Here is a 12,118-nt window from a genome sequence, read left to right on the forward strand (position 1 = left end):
AAAAAATTGCACGAAGAATTTTTTTTTAATCATAAAATTATTAAATAAAATAATATAAGATTTATTTATTTCATTTATATATATAATCATTATTTATTTACTAGCGACATATCTTTCAATTTTTTAATCATTATTTACTTTATATACATACATGTGAAATATAGTTTCCACTAAAAATATTAAGCGCCTATTTTTTTGTCAAAGTGTTTAAAGTTAACCTTATTCGTTAATTTTACTTATATAAATTTTCAGCTCAAATTAAAAAACATTTCATTACCAATGTACATATATAAAATACGTTAAATAAACTAAAAATTAATTAAAGAATTCACAAGTTAAAGGAAGTGCAAATTGTCTTGCATTCTCAGTATACTTATATCTCAATTATAAATTAATCAGTCATTCATCGATGACTTTACCAGTTTTGCATTCTTTTTTGCGCTCATTGCGCATCATCATTATTACTCTTTCGCGCGCAATCTCGAAAACTCCGCTGATGCTACATATCATCACACGCAATTTATATAGACTGCTTTTAAAATATTGACAGTCGCGGCGAACTTTTGTAAAAAGCGTATGTACACGCGCGAAACTGTCAATAAAGCGAAAGCAGTGCATTCAACGTAGAGCGTAAAATAACGACTGCGCACGTATCTGCGTGTATCTGTGTCGCAAAATGAAAGACAGCCAGCTCCTGAGGATGCGATCGAAGCAAATTACAACATTAATTCTGACGCGATTGCAAGCAAATGCAAGATACATTTAGGAACCTGCGACTTTGCGATTTATCGTCAGGATTGCAATATTTTTTTCTTGAGCGTAATATAGATGTTTAATCGCGAAATCGCAAATACAACTCAAAATCTAATCGAGCATTTTTTCATTAAATATTTACATAGAAAACTGGTAAAAAATAAAAATTATTTTTGTCTCACATAATTTAAATATCACGAACATTTGGTTTTGATTGAATGCTTATTTTTAGCACTAAACAGAATAATTTCTTTAATATTTATGAATTTTCTCTTATTACGTATGATTCGTGAAGATTTTGTCGAATGTGGTACTTGATAGTGGAAAATTAAAAATATATATAACTTTAACTCTTGTATATATTTATGAATATAAATAGTTTAGGATTTACTTTCTCTAAAATTGAATAATTAATTATAATTAATATTTTGTATAGTAAAATGTTCTATACAATTCTTCTTATGTCATTAGAATAACGTACACTAAAAAAGCAATACATTTTATATTTCATAAAATTAAATGTAATTTAAAACGATAAATTTTGAAATAATATTTGTAACATAAAATGGCACGTAGATCAAAATCGCATCTGATCAACATAAAATTATGCACAATTAAAAATATAAAGTAAACATTGCAATGCAATGTACATCGCATTCACTGCAATTCTTAAAGAAGATCGCAATCATGATGCATAATTTTATAAATCGCATAGTATGTCACTAAATACAATCTCCCCAAATTATTCTCGATTTTTCCATCTTTGTCGCGCAATATTTCGCGGTTCCAGGAAGAAACGCGCGCGATCGACCCTTCAACTTTCGAAATCGTGTGAAACGCGACCGCCACGATCTCCGCCCTTTACACCCTTCGCATCCCTCGTGCCCCGTTTATCCCCCTTTCGCCCTCGAGACCAAGCGATCTCCCACCTTCTTCACCTCCTTAGGGAAAAAGCGCGCTCTCCACACGCGCCAACCCCTACCCTTAAAGATCACGGTCGCAGGTTCACTCTTGTCTCTCCCTGAACCTCCTATCCTCCATCCTCTCCCTCGTGCTTCCTTCGCGTTTGCTCTTTCTACGCAATAACGTCTCTTTTACCCTCTCTTTCTCTCCCTTTCGCTGTATTATCCCTCACCCGTCACTCCCTCCTACTCTCGTTGTCTCTTCTTTCTCACTCCCTCGATATCTGCTTTTGCCCCTTTCTCTTTCGCTCTCTACTCCATTTTCCGCACAACGAAGAGCGTTTCGACTCGCGCACCCGGGGTTGCGATTCGAGGGGGTAGCGCGCTTGCGGCGCTCTGGTGGGGAACTCTTGCTTGGGCGCGTGATGGTGGGGCGCCTACCGGGATGCGCAAGGGTGGGGAAATGTTTGCTACTAGCGAGCGAAACTTGGTTGTCACTTAGTATTGGGTAAGGTCAGCCCGCAGCAGCCCGTAGTCAGCATCGCTCGCTCGCCGATGGTAGTCGGTCGTGGCCCGCGTGATCGTAGCGTACATTCTCACAGTTGTTCTCCATCCTCTCCACTGGAGTAAATCACCTGTATTTTTTGAACTCCTCTCGGGTGCTGCTGCTGCTGTTGGTTGGTTTCCTCCTTTGTCACGGGGAAACAAACACGAGAGCGACGACCGGCGACGATCTCTTGTTTAATCGCGCGGCCTTGCGCGCGTTGTCATTGCCGTCGTCTCCGGTTTCTCCGTCTGCCGCGCCGTCGTTTCTCGAGTCCGCGAGTGCTCCACGCTGTGTCCGCAGCCGACGGGATGTCAAAGTGAGGACGGAGCCACACGACCACGGATTGTATCGAGTAGCATGGCACTGTCCTGTCTGCGCGAAGTGCAAATTTATGCAGGTATATATACTTTTCTCTTTCTTTACTTCTTTTTTCACGCCGCGCGTGCACAATTATCGCACAAAGAAAAAATACCGAAAGGGCCATGGAAAACGCACAGATGTCCTTGGAAGGCCAGCCTAACTATGCCAGCAAATTTAATACCGTGTACACATTTCCTTCCGGCAATACGTTATTTTGCAAGATTTACCATCTCCACTCTTTTACTTTTGTACTAACTCTACGCTCGTTTCCGTACCCTTTGCACAAACAGTTGCGGCTCTTTGTTTAACCGCAAAAGAGAGAGTTACCAATGAATTTTTATCCGCTTTTATTTTATGTTAACTCTACGTTCGTTACGTACATTTTTTACACGTATATACCTCTTACAACAAACGGATTTCAACTCTCTCTTTCTCTCTCTTTCTCTCTCTCTCTCTCTCTCTCCATTTAATCCTGCAGAGTTACTGCAGGCGAATTTTCACCCATATTTTACGTTAACCCTATGTTCATCATTTTTCACATTTACCTATTGCACAAACACCCACTCTCTCTATTTAATCCCGCAGAGAGCAAGTGTGGGCGAATTTTCACCAAAAGTGCTATTTCAAGCTTAGCTTATACATTTTGTATTTTTTATTTACATTTTGAATAGCTTTTAAAACAGTATTTAATAAAATTTTGTTTATGTTAAAATAGCGTTAGCTCAATTATTCTAAAACCTTGCTATAAAATAGAAAATAGAATTATAATATATTTAAATTCTTAAAAGTGTAAAAGAAAAAAATACACTTTATTATTACGTAAAACAAACATTACTGGTGCTCCGTTGTTAAGTCAACACTTTCGCTCATCTCCGGCGGCAAAAAGAATGTTATATCACGTGGCATTAGGATGTCGTTACAGTGCGACCTCGCATTGTTTCCTTTTTCCTTTTTATTCACACATATAACAATCTGCTGTTCGCCTCGAATGAAAGTGAAAATGTAGGTGGTACATCGACGCTTTAACATATATATATACAATATTGTATTATATATATATATATATATAGAGAGAGAGAGAGAGAGAGAGAGAGAGAGGCGAGAAGAGAGCAATTTCGTAGTTTCTTAAGAGTCGTGCGACTTCCTGGCGTATCGCCAGAATCTAAAAGCATCTCTACGCGTCTGTCGTGACACATCGTAAACACATCGATAGGCCTCAGAGGATAAGCCCCTGCCAGATCGCTCCCGGCGCTCTCGGAAACTGGGTGGGAGGAAGAGGAGACGGTTGAAAGAGCGAAATCTGCGATTTCGCGAATGACTCGCGAAAACCGACGTGGACCGTCCAAAAATAATCGGCGCGATTGCTTCGGAATGCCCGGCATTCCGCTGCTGCTTCCCTCTCGCGCGACGTAACGATTCCCCGTGTCTCTCAGTAAACGCGCTTTTCTTTAACCGGCCGAGATTCGACCTTCCCTATCCGTTATATTGGTATTTAAATCGCATCTAACGGTAAACTCTCGAATCCTAGGAATTAAACCTTTGAATATTTGTAATGGATATTTATGAAGACGTCGCGCGTTTCCTAAAACAATACCCGAATATTTTTAAAGAAAACCTAAAGATAATGAGCGTCTAAAAACCGGCAAATAAGATTGAGGAACGGAAGTATAGTATCATTTATCTGCATCTGAAGATAACGTTTCCTACAAAAAAAAGAAGAGATACGTTACTTGAAACAATTGTGTGACACGAGATACTTAAGCAGAAATGCACTTTTCTCAATTTTCCGCCGCAAATCTGTAAAACAGTAAGAACCTGACCATCAAAGAGATACCAACCACAAGCAAAATTATAAATATGACTTTCTCTCTTGTGAAAATCTAAGGTGTATTTCCGTCATATTTTTTATCAGTTCTGTGATTTATAAATATTCCTTGTATACAGATGAAAAATTAACATCGAATTAATTATTATCTCGTGTAGCAAGTAAAAATATAAAATTTTTAATCCTAATTAGTATTTGCTCTGAAATTATTTCAGCTGATATTCACGGATCCAGTGTACCCGGCGAAACTTTAAATTAATGTAAATATATATGCTTTAAGTTAATAATTGTTTTATTTTAAAAGTCAAAATTCGATGTTAATGATTTAAAATTAAGATGGTGAAAAATATTTTATTATAAATAATGTTTTACAACGTTATCACTAAAGATTTGATGCATAATTAAACTTTTTTTTAGATCTATTGAACCCGCGAGTTTAATTAAGATTAATTTGATAAACAAGACGGTCACACTTGCTTATATAAAGAAATTTTGTATTGTTCCATTAAAAAAAATATATCATTATATTTATTTTTATTTAATAATAATTTTGATATTTTTAATAATAATTTTCTTTTAATTTGTAAAATATAATTGCGCGCCCGACTAGATTCTTATTTGCTTGCTCGTTTGTTTGTTTTGGAAGATTTTATATTGTTGCTTATCTATAAAACCATGGTTGCATTAAATATTAGTTTTAATTTGATACTAATTTTTTTCTGTGTAAGAATTATTTTGAGGGGTCTAACAAAATGATTTTTAGATTTATATTTAGTTTAATTTTTTATTAAAATTGTTTTTCCATACGTCAGTACACAATTATTTGCATTCTTCCAATTTCTTCACAGAAATATATATACAAACTATGTTTGCAGTTAATAAAAACTTGACGCGATATTTACACAGAAAAAAAATTAGTGTTAAATCTACAATTGTAGTCCATATAAGCAAAAATGTAAAATTTTTATAAAATTTGATTATCTTAAATTTTAGTAAAATATTTCAATTTTATTTCAATATTAGGCTACAGAATAGTCATAATCAAAATAGTCACCAAAAGCGCATAACATACATGTATTAGTTTGTTAATAATAGTATTGAAAAATTCCAATTTTTATTTTGAAGATATTATTTTATTTTTCTTATGTTTTTTTCTCCACAACTTATAAAAATTATTATTGAATAAAGATTAACATAATTTCAATAAAGAATAAACATACTTTTTGAAAAATAAGACTTATATGTTTGTTTAATAGTATAAATTTTTTTAAAGAAAATTTTAGGTTTTTTTTCAATGATTGACGATTTGACAAATTTTTTTTCTGTGGAGAAATTAGAAGAATCTAAATAATTATGTACTGACGTATAGAAAAAACAATTTTGTTGAAAAGTTTAACCAAATATAAATCTAAAAAATATATATATATTACATAAAGCTGGTAAAGGCAAATAAATACGAATATATAGCTTAATTTGAGACCCGCTCGCGCAAGTCTAGTCTGTAATAGGGCCTCCAAGAGAAAGTACTTGCGATAGAGCTACAAGGGTTGCGACCAATTAGGGAGTAGACGCAGGAGCGGGGGCGGTACTCCTCGCGACGCGTTGCCAAGAAACGGCGATCGTAGGCTGTAAGGATCCCGGTCGCCGTTAAGGGAATTTTAGGGTAGCGAAAAGATAGCGGGGAGGTAGGAGACACCATACGCAACCTTATTGATTCAACACACGACGCTGCCTCTCTAAATACTCCATTAATTAACCGGCGGCGATCGAATGCGTATCTTTGTTGTCGTTTTCCTTTTACGCGATTTTACTTATTCTAGCTGCTAGTGTTGCATACTCGTGACAGTTATTTCCTACACGTCAATATAAAATTTTATCAGAAAATTCAGGATCTATGCAGTTTAGTTGCACTTAAGAACTGAAAATAAAAGCTTATTTAGCATTGGTTTGAAGTATAATGTTTCTTATCGCCAAGAAGCGTATAAAATTAAAATAAAAAATAAAATATTGATTGATTCTTTACGTACAAGGTATGTCTAGAAAAATCAGTAAATAATTTATATAAATGACAATAAGAAGATGTAGCCTCTGTGGAGTGTTAAGAAAGACTTGAAATTTGGAGCATTTTGTCTTACCAATTTTCCGAATGCCCGTCGGGAAATGTTTTCCTTTGAAAGCTTTACCGTTAAATATTTTTAAATTGTATGAAAGAAATCTCTAAATATTAACTGACGGTGTGCCTCACGTGACGTCAATTCGCGTTGTACGAGCAACCTTTTAGAAGCTGCAATCTCGCTGCGTAGATAATTTTCAAAAAAAAAGACTTACAGCAACCCGATGTCCACTCGATCATGAACTAATCGCGCACATTTATCAGAGAACAAAACACGTAAATCCTAGGTTACTCTTAGAAACATAAATTTACGTCATACCCGTTATTTTTGTACGTTCTATTATTTTAAAGAATATAGTCTAATTTCATCTTTCATTGTTTCTTTTTATCATTAGACTGTCTCATAATACTTACAATTAATAGTTAAATTAATAAAGTGAATAATTAACTGGCAAATGATATTATCCAATCCTTATCGATTTTGGTGAAAATGGTAACAGTTAATATAATATAATTGTGTTAATAATAACTTGTACTAGTCAAAATGAAAAATAACAATGCCAATTTTATCGACATGTCAATATTAGATAATAAAAAAAAGGGAAGTGAATATTACTTATCGGGCTGCAAACTGTACGACTTATTAAATACGCGCATTTTTTAATTAACTTGGATAATTCTCAAATTCTATTGTTGCAACAAATTTGCGCATTATTGTCAACAAAAAACAATGCGATTTTTACTTATTTAGTTTTACTTATTTTTTGTCATTTTGTTAATTTTTACTGGATTTTTAAATTCTAGTTTATTTTGTAATAGAAAGTTTTAAAAACGTTAATCCATTTAGCAAAATTATTCTTTCCATGCGGATATTCTTGTCGATTTCAAAACAATATATCAGCATTCTGATAAGCGCGAATATTCGCACGCCGATAAAGTCATTGGCCCCGAGTCAAAGAGGCGGGTACGTCGTCAGCGCGTAGGTGGATAGCCGGAATCTTATGAATGAACTCTCGCGTAGCCGAGAGTGTGAGTGAATGGAGGAGAATCCAGTAACCTCACGTGCGAGCGACATGTGTGGGAGGGCAAGTTGGGAGTAGTAGGGAAGAGAGAGGAACAGAGAGAAAGAGAGGAAGAAGCGCGCAGAAGGAGCGCATTGAGAGAGAGAGTAAGAGAGAGAGAGAGAGAGAGAGAGAGCGAGAGGTCTTTGGATTCGCAGATCGTACACATTCGCGCGAGATCATCCGATATCTATCCCCTCGTTTAGATGATCGCTAACCTTGCCAGATTGTCTCGATAGAAGTAACGAAGTGCCGAAGAATAGTTAAATTATTATCTGTTCGTGTACGTTGACATTCCATGTTCGAGACACGAATGACAAAATGTTGTAAGAATGTAGAGCCGTAAAGTTGATTAGATATTGATAGATTATCGAAATAATGATGAGAAAAATAGTGAGAAAACGACCTGAATGCTAAGAGTGAAAACTGATAGATCCTGAGTTTAAGTCTCACAACAACTCCCTTAATTTTTCCATCGCTTACAATATAGTCTTTTTTAGTATAATTATACGTTTTACATATTAGGAGTATATTAAAGGAAACTTAAAGTAACGGATTAAATAACTTATTAAAAATGTTAAGTTATATGTTGGCGTTAAAAAAAATTTTTTTTTTCTTAAGTTTAAGTTGAGGAATAACATATAAAAAAAAGTTTTCAATTATGTAAAGTTAATTCGGAAAATTTTGTGCTCTATAATATATCAGTAATTCAGTTTAGGGTCTCGTTATGCGTAATTATATAGGAACTAACGAAGTTTCGCTACATATATCTCTGTTTACTTATTAAAGTCCAGGATTCCTGATCGATCAGCACCGGAGCATGATGCAGGATCCCGAGAACAATACTCAGATTGACAGCGCGCCACAAAGGATGTTTCCCATATTCGATCCCGCGACAGCAGGACTACCGATAACCGAGGAGCAGCTGATCGCGAACCAAGCGAGGATGAGGATAGTTCAGATGATGGCAGCTCACCTTCCCATATCATTACACGCTACGCTGGCCACATCCCCGTCGCTCTACTCGCAAGATTTCTTCACCAGTTGGATACCGCGAATCGCGTCCTCGCCGCCCTCCCCCATTCGCCCACCGCCCACTGAAGTGTCGCCACCCCCCAACACCAAGTCTGCGTCCCGGCGCAATAATAATAACAATAACAATAACAATAATAACAATAACGACAACAGTGACAACAACAATATGACGACGGGCAACGACGACGACAGAATCGTCAGGCGGGGTCGCGCCGTGAAAAGGAAAACCACCAAGTCGAAAGCGGAGGCCGTGGCAGAGGGTGGGGAACCGGTCAGTCTCTCCGTCAGTCCTGAAACGACGAAGGACGGCAAAGATAAAGTTTTCACTTGCGGCGTGTGCCACAGATCCTTCGGATATAAGCATGTGCTGCAGAATCACGAGCGTACGCATACGGGCGAAAAACCTTTTCAATGTGGGGAATGCCAGAAAAGGTAAAAGTCTCTTTCACGATCGATTTTCGCATTATTGTCCCTTCTCGCGATTTCTCTAACAGTAAGTCGCAACACATAGAATCTCTGTCAAATATATTAATATCATATCGTATCGATTTAAAAGTTTCACACTTTACACATGGAAAATTCTACTATTAAGAAAAGCGACTATTCGATGTACTTCTGTTGAAGTTTATATTATATGTTTTTAAAATAACTAGTTAAAGTGAAAAATTGAGTGAAAAATTATTTACAATTAATATAGTTATTTAATAAGTTATTAAATTTTTACTTTTTAACTAGTACCCAAACCTACTTTTAAGTAATAATTATCTTTTACAAAGTATATTTACAATATGTTCTTAGTAATAAATTTAAGGGATACCTGTTGCAAATTTTAAAAGAGGGTGCTTATCATACTAAAAAGAAAGAATTTATACTCTTCCGAAAAGTATTACAAAATTTTCTCGAAGAAGAGACAAATTTAATAAACAAATAGAATTTTTGTTTTAATTTAATATATTTTTTTACTAAAGTATATAGAATTTAGAATTTTGTATATTAATTTAATTATACATTTAATAAACTTATGAAATACTTTAAACAAGTATGTACATCTTTTTGTGTACATCTAGGCTGTGTACAATTAGGCTGTTAAAATAGTATTCAATGAAATATTCATTAGAGTTTACACTCTCTGTGTGTCTGTCACATCCAACCATCGTTATATGACGGCTTGTATTTTCGGAAAAATGTTTTTTTATGGTCGATACTATTTCGCGGAAGCTTACGTATGATGTGAACAAATAATGCTTGTTAGGAATCATCAAATATATACAATATAACAATTGTGGTAATTTGAAAATCACATCATCCAATAATTCTTTTTATACAAATTATATAAAATTTTCTTGTTTTTCTTCGTATTAAAACTTTCATGCATTTATTCATATTTTCTTATAATGTATTCTTTTTTAAAATTTATTTTCTTTTTGTATAAAATAAAATAAGATTTATTAGTCAAGTATTATAAGAATAATTTTTAAACATTTTATTTTTTTAATAAGCTATTTAATATTTTAAAACTTTATTGATTATGAACTGAATTGCCTAGTATAGTTGTTGTTTAACACTACCATGTATTCAAAAACAAAAAGTAAAATTCCACAGATTTTCTTATTTTGTCGTTTTAAAAATGATTTTATTGTAATAATAATTATTTTGATTAAAATAAGAGTAACCATAATAATTTAGATAATTTTCATAATTTTTAATACTTTTCATTTCGCATCTTACTTGCACTTTTGTTTATTTTTAAATATTTTCGTTTCTTTTTACCTTTTGTTCAAATCTTTGCGGTTAACTTGAGATTCTGTGCGGTACGTCAGTATATCGCGTGAATCCAGTGAAACCAGTATCGGTTGAAAAATCCTGGTAAACGTATAAGTCTATACTAGATGTATAGTCTGATCATATAAGGGAAGTCGATCTTTTTATATTTTACATTTTTGAAGTCTTTCATGCAATTATAAATTAAAATCATAAAATTATCCGATAATCCCAGAACGTGGGCTTTTTTTGCAGATTTACGCGGGACCATCATCTGAAGACGCACATGCGACTCCACACGGGCGAGAAACCTTACAAATGTAAATACTGCGAGCGAAAGTTCGTCCAGGTAGCGAATCTCCGCCGCCATTTACGCGTGCACACGGGTGAGCGCCCGTACGCCTGCGATATGTGCACGTCCAGGTTCAGCGATTCGAATCAGTTGAAGGCGCACATGCTGATTCACAACAACGAGAAGCCGTTCGAGTGCGAGAGTTGCCAAATGCGCTTCCGACGGCGGCACCACTTGCAACAACACAAGTGCGGTAACGGCGCAACGCAAGAGTTGTCATCGCCGCCGGAGGCCGAATCGCCCCCATCGTTGAACAGCGACGAGCTCGACTCGGAGGAATTTGTCGATGTTGATGTCGATGTAGACATCGACGGAGAGCAGACGCCAGCAGGCGGCGAAGAGGAAGGACTCAACACCAGGAAGTACATCACGCCGATTAACAGACTGGCCCGTCATCTCCGAGTTAACTCCGAGCTGAACAGTGTTCCTGGGTACCCGGCCTCGATGCCGCCGTTGAATCCCGCCCAAGTTGTTCCGCCGGAACAAACGGAACCCGAAGATCTGTCTATGAACAAATTCCTCGCGCAGGTCGCACTACGATAGCAACAATTCGTCGCTGAACGTGGACAGCGTCAGCAACGAGACCAATCCCGACGAGGAGGATGAGGCCACTGTGTCCTCAAGCGCTCTCACCGCGCCCATCATCAGCAAGTTGCCGCCGACAGCAATCACGCCTTCTAATGATGTAGTCTCGGTGGTATGTAGAAAAAACATTTGTGGACATCGTCCTCACTATATTCCCCTTCGACACCGTCGGATGATACGGTGGGGGTATTTGCATGGCGTTCCCTCGTATGAGGCTCCGTCGCTTTAGATTTTTAGAATAATGAAAAAAGGATGGACATGCGCGCGTCCTCGTGAGTGAGCACGAAGGAGAAAAGGAAAATATAGCCGGATATACATATACTGGTATACAAGTTCCTCCACAGTAAAAAGTAGCGGGGAGGAGTGACGACGGTCCGTCGGTCCACTGTCGCCGTCGCGAGTTTCGCGCGAGCCCAACCCCCAGCCGCGGCCTCGCGCGTTTGTTATCACTGTTTTTTTTTTTTTTTTTTTAACGTCCCTCCGCAATTATTCGGAGATTTGTTAACCGCGTAATTCTCGATTCGAATGGATTCACGCATTCGTATGTGCTCGAGACGTTCCAAGTTGCTCGCGACTCGTGTGATACCCTTTATTCCCTACGTTGATTCTGTTATTCAAACGTCAAAAAGTCAGTAAGACTTTCGTATCAGTCAGATCTTCTGTTGCTCTTGAATTAACAATCGATGAACACGGTATTCATTTCTTTTCTTTTTTTTTTTTAAGCAACGAGTGTCTCTCTGACGGTCTGGCAAACCGAAAAATCGTAATCGCCGAGCTAGTAAATTTAAAATTCGAACCCAATTCCACCTCCGTTACCTCCCCCA

The 12,118-nt window shown here is 36.5% G+C and overlaps 1 protein-coding gene across 1 annotated transcript; it reads left to right on the forward strand.

Moving 5' to 3' along the window:
- The first annotated feature begins 2,105 nt into the window (after positions 1-2,105).
- LOC105837685 (protein krueppel) lies at positions 2,106-11,354 on the forward strand. The gene is made up of 3 exons (XM_012682659.3): positions 2,106-2,599; positions 8,351-9,028; positions 10,613-11,354. Exons 2-3 carry the CDS (start codon positions 8,382-8,384, stop codon positions 11,250-11,252), a joined length of 1,287 nt encoding a protein of 428 aa, XP_012538113.2. The 5' UTR covers positions 2,106-2,599; positions 8,351-8,381; the 3' UTR covers positions 11,253-11,354.
- Positions 11,355-12,118: the final 764 nt, after the last annotated feature.

Source organism: Monomorium pharaonis, chromosome 7 (genome assembly GCF_013373865.1).
Source record: "Monomorium pharaonis isolate MP-MQ-018 chromosome 7, ASM1337386v2, whole genome shotgun sequence".
NCBI classification, from domain to species: Eukaryota; Metazoa; Arthropoda; class Insecta; order Hymenoptera; family Formicidae; genus Monomorium; species Monomorium pharaonis.

What these genes read in the sequence shown, in the direction of transcription:
- LOC105837685 (XM_012682659.3), top strand. Translation starts at nt 8,382, where the DNA reads ATGATGCAGGATCCCGAGAACAATACTCAGATTGACAGCGCGCCACAA. An exon ending in TGTGGGGAATGCCAGAAAAG is followed by an intron (nt 9,029 to 10,612) that starts GTAAAAGTCTCT and finishes CTTTTTTTGCAG; the next exon opens with ATTTACGCGGGACCATCATC.